Source organism: Stegodyphus dumicola, chromosome 10 (assembly GCF_044657685.1).
Source record: "Stegodyphus dumicola isolate Sdum_Otavi_A_Nest chromosome 10, ASM4465768v1".
Classification (NCBI taxonomy): Eukaryota; Metazoa; Arthropoda; class Arachnida; order Araneae; family Eresidae; genus Stegodyphus; species Stegodyphus dumicola.
The window spans coordinates 28,940,506-28,964,276 of record NC_140777.1 but is presented as its reverse complement, the minus strand read 5'-3'; the positions used below and the strand labels follow the sequence as shown (position 1 = coordinate 28,964,276).

Sequence of the window (23,771 nt, the reverse complement as noted above, 5' to 3'; positions counted from 1 at the left end):
TTTTATCACTTATCTGTGCTGTCTAATATCCAATGAGAAAGTATTCATTCATGTATTCTCAATTTTCATCAACCATCACTAAGGTAATGGTTGATGAAAAAAGGTCCTTATGATGAACATCCTGAACCTTGCAAAAAGTCTAAAGAATGCAAAATATCCCATTCTAAAGATACATCTTGGGTTTTAAATACTAAAAATTTAAAATAGCACGGACAAAAATTTTTGCATTTCCTACACCTGTCTATTCAAACTCATAAAAATCTATTGATTACTTCCTTTTTCCCTGAATAGCAAAAATTTCCACCAAAGCATCAGCCTTGAACAGATCTCTCCAAAAGTTCTTCAAACTCCCTGACCATATTGATCAATGGCGCACTGGCTCGATGTGTAACACAGCAGGATCTTCTACAGTACATCTATTATATATAAGACACACAAAAAAAGCCTCTTCTTTAAAAACCCTGGCAATGACTAATAAAAATATATATTGCTCTGAATTGCACTCAGAAAGAGGTGACTTAAATTTCTTTTCAAATAGATGGAGCCTCTGTTACCAATCGTAATTTTTACCTGCATATCTGAAATTATTACATTATTAAGCAAACACGTGTAAAAATTCACATATACCTTCAATGAAATTTTACTTGCTAACCTAATACTCAAAATGATATGGATGAAATTTTAAAAGGTAAAATATTTCCTATCTATTACATAACAAGCGAAATTTATCAGATTATTATATAACTGTAAACAATTACAGTATGTCTCTTCAGTTTGAGAAATAATCTAATTAAAAACATTTTTAAATATACAAATAAAAAAAGATGTTACTGAACGATTTTGTCTGGCTGTTGTTTGAATGCCTGAGGCACGGTCTGGAATGATGATCCATTTTTTAAAAAAATGTTTTGTAAATTTTATGGCTTCCTTAATTGCTATTAGTTCGAGTTAGAATTACTGATTTTGTTTTGTTTAGCTTGACCTTTCATGATTTAATTTCTGTGCTATGATAGCGGCATTGGTTCCAAAGTTTTTCTCGGAAGTGAAAACAAACATAACCATAGCCGTGTTTGCAGAATATACTTTCCTACTGACAGAAGAGTGATGCACTCTTGAATCAAGTAATTGCAGAAAACTAATCAGGTGCTACCACTTTCACCCTCATGAGCCAACAATGAAAACATTCTGCATTACCAACATCCATGAAATAACAGCCTATTCTTACTTATGGAAAGCTTTATTGACCCTTTTACAAAATCATGCATAATGAATGATGAATGTTACCGATATAATTATTTTAATATACTAATAAAATAACAATATTTACATTTAAAATAATAAATATTAATAGAATTAGTTCAGTAACATTTTAAAATACATCACATCATTCACTACACATGCAAATATCATTTTAACTACTCATCGAACAATTCTGCGACAAGCAAAGTATTTCATCCTGTAAAGTTCATGAGAAAGACATTTTCTTGATTATAATTGAGAACTGCCACTGCCATCTGTACTTTTTACCACTACACATTTCAAGAACTACATATATTTATTTGCTTTGAGGTACTGAGGAAAAAAAAAAAAAAAAAAAAAAAATGATGCACATTTACAGCTTGACTAGTTTGAGTATTAATGCAATGAAAAATCTATTTTAAGACTCTTAAAATATGAAGTATTAAATATTTTACATGCAATACAGGAATATTTGTATATGAAGATAAATATGTCTAGCTATGTTACCTCATTAAAATACTTAACAAAATTTAATCATATTCCCCTAAAGCAACTAGAAATTACATTTATAACTTGTCTAGTTAGAATATTAATGCAAATAAAACACATTTTAAGACTCTTAAAATACAAAGTATTAAGTATTTTACATAAAGTATAGAAGCAATACTATATGAAGATGAAAATGTCTAGCTATGTTACCTCATTATCAGATTCGAACAGAATTTGGTCATATTCACTTAAAGCAACTAGAAATATTATGGATGTCACATTTTCAAAACAATGAATCCACTTCCTTCGTTCAGACCTTTGCCCACCGACATCTACCATCCTGAAAAATTTTACGAAATCATAATAAGCAGATAATTTTTGTAGCAAAAGTATTTTAACCCTTCAAATAAGAATCTTGAAAACTAATGACAAATGTATCAATTTTTTTTTTTTTTTAAAAAAAAACAAAGTTGGCACATTGCATTAACCCTCTGGCTGCTTATCCCGCGATTTCCACGGGCAATTCAAATGTAGCAAAACCTGCTCATCCTGCGATTTCCGCAGGCAAGTGTTTTTCTTCCTTTATTGAGCAGCGCATTGCATCCCCCCCCCCCCGTTTAACCATCGAAATAAATTATATACAGTATTAGATGTTTAGTTTACGCTTTGGCCAACAGATATCATTAATTGTCCACTAACTGCAGCATTTGAAGGCGCGTGGTATTACCGCTCAAACTTCACTTTTTACCGCTTTTTTCTTACAGAAATGGCTGCTAGAAAATGTTCAGCGATTATCTTAATTATTTAATTAAATTATTGAATTATTAATTAGATTTGTCATTAATTATATTTACTGAATCTAGTGCAAAGACTGTGAAGTTGGACTTGCCTTGAAACTCTGTTTTGAACTCTATCATACTAAACTGCATTTCTAAGGTAGTTTTTCCTCAGTGCTTTATATTTTGTTAAATTTTATACATTTTGCTTTTTTATATTATGCAATAAATAGAAATTAACTGTAATTCGACTGAAATTTATTTTAAAAAACTTTTTTCATGATAACATCTGAAATTGGTTTCTCTGGCAACTTTAGTTTCCCATGATAAAAATATATATAAAACATATTTTCTAGAAAGAAAAGTTAATTTTTCAATTCTCCAACATCTATAGATTTTAAGTATGAAAAAAAAAAAAAAATTACACAATTTTTGAAGTGATTTCGGTCCACAAATTGAGCAGTCAGAGAGTTAAGGATATCAAAACTAGGCAGTGAAGTAATGTAATGTTACATACGAATGGTGCTGCAACCCTCCTGGCTGATAATACTCGGCCTCAAGGTTTACACAGCACACCCAACACAGAACAAAACAAAAATACAGTTAAAAACACTGAACCAAAATCCCCAGTATTATTCTGTTGCCATTTATAAGGTTCATCAAATCCTTTTCAAATCTAAACTCATTCCCGTGGCAATAGAATTTTTTTATGTTACCATGTTTTTCCCTAATATGTCACAATACGCAGTCTTCAATGAAATGTCATGCATTGCCTTCAACATTACAAAGACTATTATTTTGCAAATTAAATCTTTTTAGGTATGCGGGGAAATGACCATGTCCAGTAATTATTTGATTGTAATCAAAATCACATATCATTGATATTTTTAGAAACTTCAACTGAAAAGTTCAACAAATAATCTTTCTTTTTTCCTGAAATGTTCCACTTCGCTTTCCAGCAATCATAACAGAAATCCTTTATTTTACGAATAACAATTCTTTTTGATGCCTGAATATGGAACACATCCCCAACATTAACCATAGCAGCCTTTTTGGGCTGTGTGTTGGCCCTCTCATTGCCTTATAACACGAATATGTACTTTCATCCAGTTTATTTTCACTTCATGTATTTTCTGAACTTTTACAAAGAGCTCTTTTATATATGAGATCAAAATACAGGGTGCTGCATTTCTAAATGAATATCAGGGTTTTAGCTCTTTAAAGTGTTTACTACATATAACTTAAAATTATAATTAATACATGAAATGGAAGAGCAACTCAAACAGTTAAACCTACAAAGCTTGCAGGTGTTCAATATAAGCACCTCTCATCACATGGCACACATCAAGTTGATAGCCCAGTTCTGGAATTGCTGCAATAGCTGCCTCAATCCTGTTTCTTAGGTTCGGTAGATTAGCTGGTAGTGGAGGCCCATACTCACGATCATTTATGAACTAACTAACATGATCCTTTATGAACTCTCTTCACTAACCCTTCATCATCCCGTACTCTTCCTTTTACAAAGGCAGTCAATATTTTCAAAATGATGATACCATGTACAGATGTTATTATCACTTGGGGGATCACATGTGAGCTTAATCCATAATGCACATTGCACAACAACTGCAGATTCGATCTCTGCAAACTGCAGAACACAAAAAGGCTTCTGTTCACTAGTTGACATTTTTGCTACTATTGTATGTGCATGCGCCAATAAACAGAACTGTTTGAGTTGCTCTTTCATTTCATATATTACTGTATTTGCCAGCGTAGAAGATACACCCTCTTGTTTATACACATTTTTGAATGATAAAATGTTATTACTCTATCTGGGAAAGAATACCTTTTAATCTCTTCATCAAAACCTACACACTCATCTCCAGAGCTAAATGAAGAGTCACTTAAAGCCTCTTCTAAATTAACATCCGAGTCCTCATACAACAAATTGTCCTCTGTACCATCCAGTGCATTCCTAATGCCACACTTCTTAAATGATTTATCCACAGTCTCTGTTTTTACAGCATCCCATGAAGCTTTGACCCATTCAAAATCACATAACTCTGAATAGAAGAAATTTCTAGAAATTAATGTAATCAAAAACTCAGTATCAACGTATAACACACACCCCGTTTTTCAGACCTATTTTCAAAGAAAAAAAGTGCATCTTTTACGCTGGCAAATAAGGTAATTATGATTTTAATTTTTATGTAATAAATACTACAAAGCAATAAAACTCTGATATTCATTTAGAAACACCCCGTATTAGTGTGATCAACATCTGCTAATGCTTCTAAACCAGATATAATGAGTCTGTATATATATTAATGTATGTTTTTACGTCAGGTTTAAATGACTGCAATAAAAAGCGATTCATCTATTATTATGAAAGAGGGAAAAGAATTTAAAACATGGTTCAAAGACTCTAAAAGTTTTTCTTTTTAAATATGAAATACCTTCTGTTTACCCACAGTGCCATCAATCAGCAGCACTACATCAAGACAAAGCAAGAATCCACACATCAAAATACACTGCTCATTTCTGGGGAAAAAAAAAAGGAACAAGAAACAAATATCAAGGTCAGACTCTTCACTCATATTCCTCGTAAATTTTCTTATATATAAAACCCATGGATTTTTGCACTTTTGGACTTTTAAAAAGCAGATTGTCCAAACATTGACCTACAACCCTCCCAAGGACTTTGAAAAGCTGTTCGAGAGGAATGGGATAAAATACTCTTCAGATACTTTCAAGACAATAAATTTAAAAATTACGGTGTAGAGAGACAGTGAAGAATAAGAGTTATCAAACACAGCCCTTAAAACACAAAAGTTTTAGATAAAATACTTCTGTAAATACACAGAAAACCATTTAAAAAATGTGCAAACGGCCTCTGTAGCAGTGACGAACGATACCCTGGCACTGCTGAACCAATTTCCAACACAGAGGCTCTTCTTCTTTCTGGCAATTTTTAACACTGCACCTGCAAATGGTGAATTAACATGAAATTTCATGTTGCGGCCATTTTCGCTTACTAGTTTGTCAGGTATAAGACTTTTTTTTTTGAAAAAATTATATGGCATCCACCTCATTACTTAGTAAATTACAGATTGTTAATATCATATTCATAAAAAAGAGCAATAAATGTATTTTAAAATAAACAAACACGCAGTCGGTGCTAATATACGATCTGGTGGCGAGGTATAAGAAGACGCAGCAAGACTTTGGCTAGATATCTCAGTTGATTGGCAATAAAATCTCTGAGGCCACTATAACAAAGAAGTACCAGAAAATTTGCATGCAGAGAAGCTCTTCAAAAATTTACTACCGGGCCTGCTTCTTATTTAAAAAGAAAAACAATTACGCACTGCAATATCCCAGTATTCTCCACACATACTGATACTTCTTGATGGGCATGTTACTCACTGCCAAGGACTATATAATAATTCTAGGGAAACAAATGCACAAAGTGACAATTTTGTCATTTTGTGCATTTGATGTTGATGCACAAGATGTTGCTTTATGTTACTAAAGACTGGTGAAGGGAACAAGTTTTATGTCTAACAAAATGATAAGCATCTATTACGGGGCTTGGAATTATGTAATCAAATCACTGAGTTGATTAGTACCCTGGGTTGATTTCACAGAACAAGACAAAAAATTATTTTCCTTTATCATCATATGTCTTTTGGCAAACTGAATGAATCTTTGTACAAATAAAATGATACTGGATTGATTATGAAAAGAAGTCGAGCATCATAGTAATAAATTATTGCATCCTAAAACATAATGCATGTTTCCCCTACACTTTCAATACAGCAATGCCCCTATTTTTGGTATAACAATCTAAATACTTCACTAAAATTCTATTCATTTGCAGACATGTTCTTAATACCTGAATACCATAAATCTTATTAGAAAAAGAAAAGACGCACTGAATAAATATTACTTGTTCCTAGGAGAAAGCTCATTAGTACCTTAGTTTCTAGTGTTGCGTGTGTATGGGTTCATTACAGATTGAATGCACACAGATCACATGAAAACATGGTAAAATTTGTTTTATTAAAACACTTCAGAATTCTACAACTTTCTACAGAAATACTCGTAAAGGTGTACACAGTATCACAGAGTACGATCAGTAGTTACATTTCACACTTCTAAGAACCTTAAACACAACACAGTGCAAAGCACATCTACAGAAAAAGTTAACCCAGAGATATCTCGGTACTCCGAACTCATGCTGAACTAACAACTCACAACAAGTGAGGAACTGGGTGTTCACAGCATCACAGAGTACAATCAGTAGTTACATTTCAGACTTCTAAGAACCTTAAACACAACACAGTGCAAAGCACATCTAAAGAGAAAGTTAACCCAGAGATATCTCGGTACTCCGAACTCATGCTGAAATAACAACTAGCAACAACTGAGGAATTGATGCTCTCTCCGATCTTATATAGTTTTTCACCCAGCCACTGAGGTATTTCTAGTACTTTCTGCTCCTCGAAATTACTGGAAGTCATATGAGGGCCGAAAATGTATAAAATGTTGTCTATCTATGTACAAAATTTATAACACTAGCATAAAACTAAGGTGAAATTAACATCATAAATACAGAATTCCTGGACAACAAAATTACAAATGCATTCAGCAAAATACCTGAATAGTATAATATTTTTTCATAATAAACAAATTAAAAATGGCATCCAGTATTTCTTCCATGAAAAAATACACTTTTATTAATTTTTAAATGTACAACTTCATGATCATCAAAATTGTTTACCCATAAATGTTATACGACTTAATTTTTAGGCTTCTACAACACATCACTCATTCCAAATTATTTATATGAAGTGAACTGCATGAACCAAAATAACATAACTCGTAGTACAAAAATTTTGTCTACCATTTAAAAAGAGCATACCACAATTTGTCATGATTAAAAATAACATTTTAAAGAAAATATAATATTAAAATTAAACAAAATAGAACTTTAAATTCCATACAATCTTTTACCTAAATATTATTGAGTCAAGGTCAAAGGGATACTCAATAATCCCTGTTGTTGGTACTCTCACTCTAAGAATATCTTGTTGTGTAGGTAAATAATCAGATGCAGACAGTCGATCGATATCAGTCAGGTAACTTGAAAGGAAAAAAAAAAGTACACACATAAAAATCAAATGAAAGAGAAAATGCAACTTGTGTAACAAAATTAATGTTAAATGTTACATTTGTCTTATTATAAGATGTAATAAAATAAATCTATCATATTAATAACTCAATATATTCCATAACTGATTTTATTAACATCATATTATTCAACAGAAACAGACACTTGAATTTAATAACAACATTTTATACATAATCAACCATGTGTGCATAAATCCAAAAAAGAATGTCTTTTATTCATGTTCATAGCCCTTAAAGATTACATAAACATTTTTAATAATCATTAGCATGGCATTGAAAAACAGTTTTAGAGTTCTAAAGCTGATTTTAAACATTAGCATTTTGCCTTTACAACTGATAAAAAAAACCTTAAATCGAAATACAGTTCCATAATTAATACAATTAACATCTGTTAAAATATACTTTAATTTTTGAATGTAATATTTTGGTATCAAACATACAAATTAAATTTCTTGCCAAATACATTAACTTTCTAATTACCTATTCGTTTACTAGCAAATAATTTATCCATTAGCAAAAATACACATAAGAAATATTAAATATGACCATGTCTAACAAAGTACTCTACATAGCATTCCTAATTAAAAGTTGTTTTCTACACAACATTTAATTAGGAATCATGTAATTATGGTACAACTTCAATTATTCGAACTCCGACTAGCCAAATCGCTTTCAGAATCAACTCGAGAAGAGAAGGAAAAGGATAAAAAGTGAAGAATAGAAGGAAAAGGAGAAAAAGCTCAAGAAAAGACAGAAGATTAGAATGATGTGTCACTTGAGGAATTAAGATATATTCTTTTGAAAAATTCCTGGACATTCAGAAGTTAGTGCTGAGGATGCAGCAGAATGGATGGTGTGTGATTCGTCAGACCCTGGGTTTCAAATTCTAAATAATGATGAATTTATTGATAGTGTGAGAGAAGAAAGTGTCGAGGAAGAAGATGACCTTAATGTCAAAGCTGAAGAAGCCCATAAACGAATGAAGACAGTCAAGCTGCTTACTTTGACTGAGATGTTCAGCAAGCAATGACTTTCAACACTTGTAAGTACTGTACAGTACGCTATATAACATGTATGTAAAAGTGTTGCCTTTTCATTTTAATTAATTAAAAACTCTTTTTCTTTAAAAATAGTTTTTTTCAACATACAGTACATACAGTAATTAATTAAAGTGTACATAGCCTCTTTATTTGGAAAAAATCCAATTATCTGTATGGGGTCCGGTCCCTATTGATTCGGTTAAGTGGAGTTCTACTGCATTCAGAAAGCATTTTCTCAAAATAAATTACAAAATAGAAACTATCATTCATTCTTGTTTAATCAGAAAGTAATCATTCATTCTTGTTTAATCAGAAAGTATAAAATTTATTGTTATGCAAAATATAAAATTACTGACATCATTTAACAAAAACTGAGATATAGCACAATTTTCAGAGTAGTTACTTAATCTAATTAGTTGCAACATTGAAATCAAGTGCATTGCATGAACTTAAAATAACATAATACACTTCACATATTTTTTTTTAATTCACTGAAAATAGCAAAATCACAATTCTTCACAGGATAAAAAAAAATATTAATTATTAAAAATATTAAAAAATTAGTTCTTACGTTCTTATTATATTATTTATTATGTTCTTAACAGGGTTGCCACTCAAAGAGGAGAATGAAATTCCCTGACTTTTTTTGACCTGGAAAACCTGACAGGTTTTCCAGGTATGTTTCGAGAAAATTCCAGTCTATCCACGTAATGTACGTTGGCTGTGCTAAGAGGTAAATTAATTATGGTATTACTTGTACTGTGTAGCAAATTCACTTAATTATTCAATAAATCCCAGAGGACATTTATTCTTAATTATTCTTGGTACACTTTGTTTGATAATTTTGTTTACTTTTCCACTTAAAAAACTTAATAAAATTTAAGATATATACATTGGATAACCAACTGTACGTTTTATTTAATTATTACTCATGATCATCCCCAGTTCAACACGAGGCTAATCCGATTCTTATAAATCACAACGCAATGCTAAAAGTTAGGTTAGATTTTAGGTAAATTTAATTTGTGTGAGGTGTATTCTTAAAAGGCACCTTAACACTTGAAAACACAAATATAATTATAATATGAGTTGTTTTCTCCACTGAAGATTGAAATTTGAATCTGCCCAATCTGGAATTAAGGCTTTTTTTGCAGACATTCTGCAGCTAAACAAAAGAAAGAAATCTATTTAATGATATATTTTTACTAAATTGAGGTATTTTATATTTATTTCGCAGCATACATAAGGAAAAAATATGTGCATTAAATTTCGTGATGTCATCATACTGCTAGAATTAATTTCAGGATTATGCCAGAGAAAATTTCCTGAAATTTGGAAATATTATTTACTAATGATAAATAAATTTAGAGGGAAGAAGCAACATTAAATGATATGAATAACATAAAAATAAAGATATATACTTAAAAATTTAATTAGAATAATCAACGATATTTTAGCGAATATAGTTACATATGGTTATCCTAGATGATTGATGACTATTTTTTTATTTTACTGCAAAATGACAAGGTATTTATTAAAAAGAAAAAAAAAAAAAAAAAGATTTTGCGGTAAAATCCTAGTATACGATACGGCCTTCGCATGATTTTGAAAATTGTCGCCAAGAACAAAATGACCCGTTTACTGCTCATCATCATGTCGCCAAATCCCGCTGTACCATACATGGAGATTATTCTGACCAAAGAACGTCTATGTAAAAAGCGGAGGGAAAATTTGCCAAGGGATTTGACGACGGAACGGCCAGAATTTCCCTCTCCGCGATGTGTACAGGAAATAGAGAAACACGTGTTAAGAAGAAACGTTCTTTGACAAAAAAGAAAACTACGAAAATCCGTTTTTAAATTATTGCGAAAAATCCAAGAAGAAACGTTTTTTCTTGGATTCAATAATTTTAAAAACGGATTTTCGTAGATTCCCCCCCCGTCAAAATAACTAATCCATGAATTAATTTACTTGCGCCAAAAAATATTTTCTTTTCCTTTAAAGACATTTTAAACGATATTCATTTTATGGACTCTTGATAACGTGACCTTCGAACTTCGACACCGGTTTCGAGCTTTGGCGACAGATACTATATCGCGCATGCACAGCTGTTTCCCGCTATGATGGAACCGAGCCACGTCTGTTGCAGAGAGGTTTTCCTTCTTTACAATACATATTTTTTTAATTCTAACCTTCATGGTACCGTATACTAGGATTAAACCCATTTTGTTTTATACGAGAACAGGTACTTTCTTTAGTTCATGCACTGCACACGCGATTCTCGAGGTTGCTGGAAACCAAAAGTTGCGGGAAACTTGCTTGCCTTTCTAAAAAGACAATCAAATTGGAGCTGCGAAAATTGGCTCTATGCCAGCTGCCCGAATGACACTCACGTGATACACAATTCGCTAAAAAAAGTTATCTCTTTCGACGTCGGCGCAAAACTCGCCTTTTTTGGCGGGATCGTTGTATGAAATTCCCTGACTTTTCCAGATTTTGACTAAAACACTTAAATTCCCTGACTTTTCTCTGAATTTTTTGGTCAATTTCCGAATTCCCTGACTATTTCCGGTTTTCCAGGTAGCGTGGCAACCCTGTCTTAAGTCTTCTTAGTGATGCAGCTATGCAACCAGAGCCAATTTGCATAATGATGAACCAACATGTTAACTTACCATTTTTCAGGCTCTGTTATGCGAAAGAAGTTGATTTTATGGAAAGATGCTGCGATTTTCATTATCTCCTACTTAAAAACTAAATCAGAATAACAAAGCAAAAACCTACCTGTACAGTGGTGGCTCAGCATAATGCTAATATGAAGGTTATTGCTTTCAAGCTAGTTTATTTAATTTATGCCTAGTTAATTTAAGCACCTATTACAGAAAGAAAGGATTTTCTACATTGTTGCCGATGTAGGAGATAAGGGACATGGAACCTCCAGTTATGTTTCACATTTTTCGTATGCCGAGAATATGCAGCACATTAAAAAAACACAAACACATACACTTTAGTGAGCAATATTCTCCCTTAATGTGAAACATGTCTCCCCCAATGACTTTCACATCCCAGATAACATTACATATTTGAAATATTATACTACAAAGATTTACAGCCATAAAAAATTAACATAAAAGTAATATTAAGATGGTAAATTTTGAGTGCAAATCATATCTAATAAAGTAAAGTGAGCACTCACTGCCCTAGTTAAACAATTTGGGGCAAAATTTTAATAATGCAAGGTTGAATACTTTAAAAAACCAAAATTTCAGATTGAATTTTTATTTTTATTTGAAATAAGTTTTTAATTCCTTTTATTTAAGTATGCATATGTACACCTTGCACAAAAGAAAGGGGGGCAGTTCTATATCTCCTGTTCTACTGGGCCAATTGACGAAAATTAACTTGCATTTTCACGTCTCGAAAGCACGACTTAGGATATATATTAGATTTATATATTTGTTCTAACATAAGTATTCTGACAAAAAATTGGACCTTTTCTGAGATGGCATACCGACTTTTTTTCTATATTTCGATTCTACAACTCAAATTATGCCAAAGTGCCAAATTTTGGAAAAATCATTAAGAGTAGATTTTAAAAAATTAGCTTTCCAAAGTTTAGCTTCTCAATGTTAATTGAATTTGGCATGTATTTAATAATATTGCTTACTTTTTTAAAATTAAACTTATTTTCTTTTCCTACAATTCGAAGATTTACTTTCAATTCAATATGCAGCTGATTTGTTTTTAAAATTTATATTTTATTAGCAATTTTTATAAAGTTTTCGAAAACATTTTTTGAATTACAAACCTACCAAATTTTTACCATCATCTTAAAGCAGATGTATTTCTAGGCATTCCTGCAAAAAAAATGAATTCTTTATTCAAAATTTCCAAAGATATACATGAATTTATATACTGACATGTTTTGAAATTTGGCATATTTGTGACAAGCAATAATAACAGTAAATGTGCTTATGCACTTAGTTTAAAATTATTTGAAAGTACAAATGATGGACCTTTTTTCTGCTCATGCATAGTGAAAAAAGGGAAGGAAAAATAGGTTGCTTTAAATTTCCCCAATTATTCTTGGTGCAAATTGAAAAAAGTGCATCAAGATAAAATTTTTTTAATTTCTTGGTAAGTTTATCCCCAAATTTTACAAAATTTAGTATTTTTGCATAATTTGAGTCATACAATCGAAATATGGAAAGAATTGTCATGCCATTTCAGAAACAGTTTAGTTTTGTGTCAAAATATCTGCTATATATACTAAATCTAATAAATATCTTAAGTCACACTTTCAACATATGAAAAATGCATATTAAATTTCGTCAATAAGCCTAGCAGAATGGAAGAAATAAAACTGTCCCCCCTTCTTTTTTGCAAGGTGTTCATATGTACATATAGATAGATATGCACTATGTCCATAAAATTCTTATGTGGCCTTATTTTCTTTGCGGACATACTTCTAACTTCAAAACTGTTTTAAATAGTGTTCATTAGTAACTGCAAAAAATTAAACACAAAAAAGATTGAGCTAGTTAATTTTTAAATACAGGATTTTTGCCATCTTTTTTAGTTTTTCCATGCAAGGTTGATTAAAAATAATAATAATAATTCAATGTTGGATTTCATGCTTTGCTTGCAATTTATGCAATAATGTTAGAATACTATGCACTAATAATAAAACCTACCACTGATTTCTAGATTAGAAATTCTATCAGATTCTATTAAAAAGATCTCTCTTTAGGAAAAATTTAACTTGATCCAAACATTTAATGATAATTTCCATAGTAATCCTCATCACCTAATCTATTACCATCAGTTTTTTCTAAATCCTTATTTCATTTTTAATTATTTACAAATTTAAATATTTCACTCTTCAATTTATGTATGACCCCCTGAATATGATTTTAAAATGAAATATCTTGCTGAATATTTCATATGGAAGTGAAATTTATAGTGGTATTTCTTTGGTATAGCAGCCTCTAACCATATTTGCCGATTTTAGATTTGCGCGAAGATCTCCTATAATTTCACCAAGCTTGTGAAGAGCGAACGTAAAAATAAAAACCACAATATGTAATAACAACAATAACGCTCACATATTGTTTCCTAAGAATATTTTTAAGAATCCTTATTCTTATTGTTACTATTTTATCGCATGTAATTTTACCACTCAACTGCAGCACTTTCACACATATTAAGATATTTCTTATACTATTTCATGGATGTCAATCCCTCTGCCCAAGAATACATAAATCTAACAGGAGTGATGAACAATATTCTAGAACCAATGAACCAATTTCCAACACAGAGGCCCTTCTTCCTACTATAATTTTTAACATTGCACCTCCAAATGGTTTCATTGTTAAAAGTTTCATGTGATGGCCATTTTCGCATACTCGTTTGTCAGGTGAAAGACCTCTTTCTTGAAAAAATTATATGACATCCACATCATTACTTGGTAAATTAAAGATTGTTAACTTCATATTCACAACAACAAGAAAAAAAAAAAAAAAAAAGAAATGTACATATTTAAAAAATAATATGCAAATTCAAAACCTTGTCAAAAATGAATAATATAAGAACATGCAGTGAAATTAATCAGATTATGTGGTGGAGTGTAAGAACACAACGATCATGTGGTGAGGTATAAGAACAAGCAGCCAGAGTCTGGCGAGATATCTCGGTTGATTGTCCATTCAATCTCAGCGGCTGCTATAACAAAGAAGTACATGTTATTTCTCAGTACTACATATAATTCTCTTTTTCATGTATTTTCTGGCTCTTAAAACGGACTTTTTTTTTTTTTTTTATGTTGGGAAATGTCAAGATTGAAATAATGCTTTCTTTTTGATCTACTTGAGGAGTAATTACAACCTGGATATTGGGAGGCATGCGATCCTGTGCAACTGTGATGCCAGAGAACATTTTATTGAACTACAAAGCCCGGACCAGAACAAAAAGATTTCAGAATTTTCACAAACATGATTTTTTTAAATTTGAAAACATTATAATAAGAATAAGTACTTTTGTAACTGAATGACATGACAAATAAATATTGTGAAAATAAAAGCAACCTAAGGATATTTATAGACAGAGCATATTTTGTTTGTGAAAATACCTTGATGGTCAAGGATCCCAAGATCTACCTGTTTATCTTGGAAGTAATGAATTCATAGGCAGCTTTCTCTCTTGTAAATAACTTAGCATGAAAAAATTGATAGTCTCTGTTTAAACTGCTTTACCTAGCTAAGAATCATGCTTAAGTTAAGTTGCCAAAATGTAAAAGCAGTAATCATATTTAAAAGTTAAATTTATCATTCAACTCAAACTCACTATTTAATTTCATACTGGTTGCACAAAAGTTTTTAAATTGGATTAAAACATGTTGTATCTTTTAAATCTCAAACTATAGTACCTGGAAACTATAACTATCTCAACTGGAAACTATAGTACCTGCTGCACTTGCTGAGTAACCGGTGCTTATTGATATATTGTCAACAATCTATTGCCAACTTTTGGCTACAAAATATGTTTTCATATCATTAGATGGATTTTTTTCGGCAACTGCTGTTTAACAATATCATCCAATATTGTATCAAATTAGTATTCATGGCTTGTCTCCGACTTTATATGAATTCGTCTAAATTAAAAAAGCAAATAAATACCTTCTCTAGAACCAAATCTCAGCTCTTATTTTATTGGCTTTGTTTAGATAAATTTTCCATCGTATATCTTCCATCACATACAGTTTTACAATGCAAGAATTGAAAAACTTATGATTTTTTGGTGAACTACCACATGGCTGGAAATAAAGATTATTTCTGCTTCATTCTTCGAAAATCTGATAAATGTATGGAAAAATAAAAATAAAAATTTCACAAGAGAAACGAATGCTGTCCTGAGAATTTCCGAAGGGAAAATGGGCTATGCCCCCCAAAAAAAGATAAAAATTATGCAATGTAGGTATGTTGCTCATTTTGAATCTGAAGTTGATGCTGACGTAAAAAAAAAGTAGCTATCTCCACTCTCTCTCTGGGAAGAAGATATAGAGCAGCAATAAGAGGAGGGAAAAAATATGTAAAAATTTCTTTTATTCTTTAATCTGAAGTAGCTTTTAGGATTACCAAATACTTACATATATCAGAATTAGGTTGGTTTTTTTCAACAATGTACTGGCAGGTACCGATTAACAGACAAGTACAAAACTTATCTTGATAAATACCAATAGCTGCTGATGAGTCAAAGAAGTAAAAATTTTTAATTAGTTTACAATTTAAAAACTTTATATAAAATCTTCAATTTTTAAAGACTTAAACACATCGATTGTATGCTTCAATAAATTTGGGTAAACATACTACAGGGTTCATAGCCCCATTTTAGTTAAAAAAATAAGCACCTATAAGCACTTTTCAAGCACATTTTAAGAGAAAAAATAAGCACCTGTCTAATTACATCATACACAACTGCATAAACCTTTAAAATTAGACTTGTAATTTAAAATATGAGAAATGAAGTACTTATTAAGAGAGAATAAGGATTACCTCAACAATGGAAAATAATTACTTTTTTTTTTGTTTTTACTTTTAAATAATAGTTCAATTTACAGATCTAGTTTACAATGAGAGAAAAAAAAAAACTATGAAGAACTAAACTATATTACAAGATTTAATGATGAAATTTCAGCTCAAAATAGAGAAAATAAATAATAATAAGGCATATTTATTGTATTCGCTTGGAACTTAATAATAAACACAATTTATTTTCCCACTCATATTGATATTTAAATAATTTAAATCTAAATTCTGAACATTTTCTAAATTTTCATTGTATATCAGTTTTCTCTTAACAGATATTGCAAGCAAAGTAATTTAAGTGAAAAAGAGGAACATTTCTGAAATCAGAAGACAGAATTCTGCTTCATGCAGTTATCTTTAACAGTAAAAGCTTAACTAACCCGCATACTTGGAAATTGGCGAATATTCGGACAGTCGAGCGTAACTTGAAGGAGAGGAGGGGGGTAGACTGTAGCCGCTCTTTAGATTTTCCTGCTAAATAAATGCTTTGACATTTCAATATGTGCATCATATAAAAATAAACCAACGGAAATATTCTGCTTAGCAAGCACAGTGAAACTCTTTGAAGTGTTCATAAACAAATCTCAGACTGAACATCAAATTAATTACCTCTGTAAAATATCGCAAACATTCTTGCGCAATATGTGCGCCATAATTCTTCCCTACGTGATATTACGCAATCGGAATCAACTGCTGGTATTGGGAGAATAAAGAACTAAATAACTGGGGTGTTTTTCATTCTAATTTTCAACAGACGGCGTTAAATTTCCGGAATAGAATCATTCTTCGCTTGGGTTGGTAGACCGCAGAACTTTTTGTCCTATTCAATCCAGATTGGAAAGTGACAAAAAAAAAAAAAAAAAAAAAAAAAAAAAAAAAAAGTACATTGCTTGTTTTGCAGCAAACTGTAACAGTTTCAATATTCAATATTTTGCGGAGAAAAGGGAGACCTCCCAACCTTCCTACTGTATAATGCATTGGCCAAAAAAATGAAATTATTTTGACTATTCTATTACTTTCCCTTTATTTAAGCCATTCTGAATATTATTCCTTAGAAAGCTAATCTGTGTTAAAACACAACCATTTTTGTTTACTATACTTTAGCAGTTACTGCAATTATGTTATTATAAACATTCATATATATGCTCATAATATAAGCATAAAGATCATAATAAACACAAATATGAACTGACCAAGCAGAACGAGAATGCCAATTTTTTAGATCTTGATAGAAATTCAAACGTGTGTAGTATTTGGGTGGGAGGAAAAGAATGCCGAATGTAGCGGAATTTTCTACTGCTTTTGCAATTCTTTGACCAATAGAATGTCAGGTACCTGTCTGTACTCTTCGTGCACACCAAAGGTTATGTTAATGCAGAGAAAGGAGGAAAAGCTATTTCCGGGAGCATGACTCACCATCTGACATTCCATATTAGGAAGAAAAGTTGTTTATTTACTTTTGGCTTTGGTTCGGGAAAAAATAGCGCGTTCATTAAAAAAATAAATAAATAAAAAAAATAAGCACCTATAAGGCCCTTTATATTTTATTTTCAAATATAAGGACTTATAATCACTTACAAGGACCGCTATGAACCCTGACACTACCCTGAATAAGTCATTTTTTGTAATGTTCAAAAAAAAAAAATTTTTTTTTTCTACAATACTTACTACTTAGCTGAATCTGTTAATTGATACTCCCTTCTACGATCATAACATTCTTGGATACCTGAATCGGCCCAAAGTGATTTGATAGCTATTACATATGGTTGTTCAAAAGTTGTAACTGTCTCATAGTCAACTAATCGAACAAGTTCGGCATGGTCCTAGAGGGGGGGGGGGAAAACAGACAAGCAAAGATTAAAGGAGAAAGCAGCAAATATTTTTTAAATTATAATAAATACAAAATAGATGAAGATAATATCTTTTATTCTAATAAAATAACCAAGCTTCCAGATTTTTCCAGGATAGACTTAATTTAAAGACCATCTCAGAGCTTTTCAAAATTACAATTGGTAAAAAATTAAGACAAGCCATTAGTTTAACCTAATATAATCTCTCTGATATCACCAATGCTGTACATAATATTTATCATGAATTGCAGATTCATGCTTTTATAATCACTAATGATAATATACTAAAAATGGACTGGATGGTTATTCATCCTGTATATTCAGAAACGTATGTATGTGCATATATGTGTGTGTTTGTGTGTACACACATATACATATGTACGTACGTACATGCAAATTAGGTACATGAACACATACATCCCTCCATACGGGCATGCATGCATACATACATATCTGAATATGGCAAAATAATTTCTATTACCTAATTTTGCAATAACTAAAATAATACATAAATAAATGTGTGATTTTAAAATAAAAAGATCACACAGAAGAAGAAGCATAACAAACTTTTATTACTGTTTTTACAATCAGTCACAGTGAATATACTGATACCAAAATCAGAGTTACAAGGTTTTACCAAACTGATTAAAACCAGTGCTTTAACCAGTTAAATTTGTTGGTCATTAATGTTTGTTTTGGTTGCACCGAGTATTTTTTTTTTTTTTTGTACTACTCCATTTTGAAGAGCCGCTGGCGATAGTTAACTTTTTTCATTAAATCAAATATCGAACAGAAAATAAGGCAAAAATTTGAAATTAAGATCTAATCTTGGATCATTAATTTATAGAGGAAGAATAAATTTTTTAATAGCTTCCAACATCAAAGGAAAAATATTAGTCCTTTTATGCATTCGTCGGCATATAAACTCGGACATGTATCATTCGAAGTGTTGTCTAGCTATGCCTCGATGCCATTTGTTGCACCATTTTAGTGCTTCCCCACAGATACTCTACGGTTCGGTATGACATCTACTGTCTGGATCAACAGAGTGAAATTAATAAATGCATAATCCACCAAAGACCCACTGCTGTGGAACAACCAGTTCAACATTAAATTCAACATTGATTTTTCCCCCCACTGAAAAAGCTTCTCTCCATTTCGATAATCTTGTCGCTTCCACAAATTTTCACTGTTGACCAGGCTATTAAAGCTGTTGTGCAAACCTCCCACATGTAACTATTCTAATGTACAGTAATATTATGGTTCATTTTAAATTGTAATTCACAAAATTCACTCGATTTGATCTCCTGGCACCAGAAGTACATGAACCTCACAGTCATGAGGAAAGGGACTTTGGAACCTTCTAACCAATTTTGTTTTTCCCATCCTTTTCTATCACTACAAGATCCTTTCTTCCAACACCATTTCACAGCATTTTGTCCAAAACTCATTTCATGATCTTTTGAGCACAACTGTTTATTTTTGATGATGCTACTTGTTCAAAATACTTTTCAGCCATAGCTAATTCTCAAATTGTGAAATACATTGGGGAGGGGAGAAATACTTTTAATGAATATTTATTTCTTGTGAAAAATTCACAGGCAAAAAGAAACTGAACTTGTGAATTGTGTTAAAGGAACCCTTGCACTGTGCAACTTAATGAATGAACTCATGAACTGTGATAGGTTACAACATTGAGCTAGGTGATTTTTTACGGCCCCTGGAAATGGAGCAGAACCTTTTTTTTTTTTTTTTCCCTTGTAAGAAACTGCAGTGGGGCTGTAGAGTTTGCTGGCTGATGAAAAAGAGAGCGGTGTATTTCTTCAAAAATATGCTTAATAGTAGATAACACAAAAAATTTACATTCTATGAAGTTGTATTTTGTAAACTATGAAATCTTATATATCAAAATTTGTGCTCCATAGCTAAATTTGTGAAATCCTTTTTTTTTTTTTTTTTAATAGTAAAAACAGATTATTCAGTACATAGCGAGAATGATAGTGTATGAAATGCAGAGTTTCAGCAATTCTATGATTATTTGTTTAAAAGTATTTTGTAATACTAAGTGCCTAAATTTATTTTAATATTATGTAGAAGTATATATAATGAATAATAAGAAATTCTTTCTTAAATTAATTCTTGCATAAAATCTAACTGTTCTTACTTGCATGCAAAATTAAATATGCTCTAAGTGAAAAAAAAAAAAAAAAATTCAAATAAATGTGTGCCCAAAGGGTTAATGTTCACAATCAAATAATGTTTCATAAAAATTGTAAAAATTGTAATTATCTTTAAGCATTACAAAGTACAAGGTGTCCATAATTAAATCTGAAATTTATGAGCAGTCTGTAGCAAAAACTATGCAGCAGAATTACATGAACATTGGGTAATGGCAGAATGAAATTATGGGAATTTTATCGAGGGGGGAGAACAACGAGTTTCAAAAACCACCACGATATAGCATTGTGGAATGTAAATTAATGGCATATGCAAATGTCGCAACCACAGTAATCCTGTGCGTGCGCAGCAAACCTATAAAGATGCGAGAGGCGAAGTGCAGTCATACTGGTTTTCAAGTCAAGGAAGATGGCGTTGACTTTCCAGGAACATGCTTTACTGGTGAAATTGTTTTAACAAAAACAGAGACTCTGCTATCGAAGCTTTGCGGAAATTTCGGTCTTTGGGAAGCGGTTACAAAAAGGTTCACTCACTAGTCAAGGACTAACAAACATGATTAGGAAATTTGAAGCAACGGGAACATTGGAGATTCAGCCAGGAAGCGGACAAAGTGTGTTGCAGCACAGGTAGTTGATGATGTAGCGACGCAAGTGGAGGAAGACAGATCGCAAACCATCGGCAGTACTAGTATTTAGTGTGTTGCAGCATCTGTTGACCAACCTCGTTCCACAAGATTTTTCAAAAGGACTGTCCCTACAAACTGTTGCTAGTGCAGTATCTCTTACCACCTGATCTGGATAGCTTTTGTGTTGCATTTTCTTGTGCAAGATGAGCTCCAGGATGAATGGCCATGGAACATTTTGTGGACCGATGAGGCCCACTTTCATTATGTAAGGTGCGGTTGACATGCACAATTGCCTTATTTGGCTACTACAAACCCACATCAATTCCTACAAATTCCATTACACTCTTTGCATGTAACGGTTTGGTGCGGCTTTACTTCAACCTTCATTGTGGGTCTGTTTGTTTTCGAAGAGCACAGTGCTGCAGGGCCTGTCACATGGACCATCACCGGTCAGCGATATACTTTGTTATTAGAGCAATCCGTTATTCCGGCTCTTCAGACAAGGCGATGTGATATAACTACATAGTGTTGCCAGAAAATTTTTAACTAAAGTAGCAAAAGATGACTCAAAAAGTCACAAATGATGTCAGAGATTCCGTGATTTTATGATATCATAATTACGCAGGCTGACATGACCTCTGATGATTTACCGTCTATTGGTTCTGTAAGTTGCAGACTGCATGCAATCTTTTTAATTACATATCTTAGCTTAACAAAAATTTAAAAACTATATTGCTCATTTTCAATTGTTTAAATATCCATTTCTTTTCTAATTAATTCTCATTTAATTTAGGTGTCAATTTTTAAATTAATTTGCAGATATCCATTCTTAAGAAATTCCTCAGGTTCAGACTGTTAACTCTTTCCTATTAAATTTTTTGAGTTGGTAGTTAATTTTTTTAATTCACGATTTTTTTTTCTTTTCTTTAATTGTGAACATTTTAATTGAGGAATGCTTTTCAGTGAGTTTTCCGTTCTGTGTGGTAGATCTGTTTCGGATTTCGATTACTTAAGAAAGCCTTGTTCTTTCACTGTTACCTTTATTTTTGTTGTTATTTAAAAAAAATGCCGTTGCTTTGATTTTCAAGTCATTTTCATTACTTAGTTCCTAGCAATATTATAATCAAGAGTGTGAATTTATTTCTCTGCTTGGGTACCCAATATATGGTGCGCAAACTGCAACTTCTTTGGTTCGATTCATTATCACCATAGAACTGAAGGGGAGGGAACTGACTTAAAAACAAAATGCACTGGGTCAAGAGGATCCGAAGCATTTTTTTTTTTTTTTTTTTCTTCGTCTTTCTACTTTTTTCACTTCCCTTACCCTTTTCTCATTATAGCAGCATCAGGCTGTGCAGCCTTGAAAAGGAAAAACCCACATCTACGAGGGCATTTCGAAAAGTAAAGATACAACGGCTCGCATTCCTTAAAAAAAAAACATTTATTTAGAAAACGTCAGTTACATCTTATTAACTGGATTATTTTTTATTTTTTGACATAATCACCCCCCGTTATCCAAACATTTGTTAAGTCGGTGCACAAGCTTTTGTATCCCACAGTCATAGAAGGTTGCCGCCTGTTGGAACCCAGCGCGCACACAATTTCCTGTACCCTAACTTGACAGTCACAACTTCATAAAGAGTTGTCATTGACACTTCCGGTATGATCTGATGTAGTTCTTTCAATTTGAGACGTCTATTCGCATGAATTGCTTTCTCTGTTCTCTGAAGAAGAGCATAAGAGATCACAGATGGCCGACCTGTTCTTTGTTCGTCATGAACATCGGTCCCACCTTCAGAGAAATGACGACACCATTTCGTTACATTTTGTCAATTCATAATGTTCCCATAAACAGAAACAATTTCTTTGTGAATATCCGCTGGTCGCTGAACGTTTGCATGAAGAAAACATATGACGGAGCGCACTTCGCATTTGGCAGGATTTTGAATCGGCGCAGCTATTTTAAACACGACCTACTCCAACCAGAATCAACGTTGAAATGCCAAACGACCACGAGGAGAAAGCTAATGGTTCAAGGTTAACACCTGTGTTACCAACTTGCTCACGAAAGCTTTTCTTTTCCTCTGGCATACGGTGTATCTTTACTTTTCGAAATGCCCTCGTAATAAGCTTGCCAGCTGTCAACTTCTAGTTAAGCCTAAATAAACCATTTTTTTAATATAAATTATATTTAATTGATAATTATTTTAAAGTGAAAGCATTTTATGATATATTAAAAAAAACTTTGAAGTCGCAAAAAATATCATAGAAAATGATGGATGTCGCAAAATCGCAAATACTAAAATTTTAGTAGCACAAGTTTGCCAAAAGAAACACAAATTTTCACAAATTTACATGATCTGGCAACACTGCAACCACATTGTTTAAGCTGGATGGTGCTTCTCCACACATCGCCCAATGTGTGAAACAAGTGCTCCGCCACCATTTCAGTGATGATAGAATCATCAGCCAGCAATTTCCTACAGCTTGGCCTCCTAGATCTCCCGACTTCAATCTTGCGACTTTTGGCTGTGGAGATACCTCAAGGACATGGTCTACCATGATCCCATCACATCTCTTTCCAACTTTAAAAAAAGCATAGAACACCATGTGCGTATCATTCCTCAGTTCACGCTGCTTTCAACAGTCGAACATGCGATTTTACACTTCCAGATGGTAGCAGACAACAGTGGGTATCATATGAAGCATGTTTTGTAGATTTTTTATATGTTCTCAATAAATAGGCTATGATATGCCACCTAGGGGTGGTTTTTGAAACTCATTGTTCGTTTTCCCTCAATAAA

The 23,771-nt window shown here is 32.1% G+C and overlaps 1 protein-coding gene across 2 annotated transcripts in view; it reads right to left on the bottom strand.

The window, feature by feature from the left end:
* The window catches only part of LOC118203417 (guanine nucleotide-binding protein G(q) subunit alpha), a 72,865-nt gene that overhangs the window by 37,372 nt on the left and 11,722 nt on the right, over positions 1–23,771 (bottom strand). For both annotated transcript variants that reach the window (XM_035375695.2, XM_035375694.2), the window contains exons 3-5: positions 17,983–18,137; positions 7,518–7,646; positions 1,939–2,068 (exon numbers count right to left, since the gene is read on the bottom strand). In XM_035375695.2, coding sequence (XP_035231586.1) covers positions 1,939–2,068; positions 7,518–7,646; positions 17,983–18,137 — 414 coding nt within the window. The remainder of the gene's footprint in view (positions 1–1,938; positions 2,069–7,517; positions 7,647–17,982; positions 18,138–23,771) is intronic.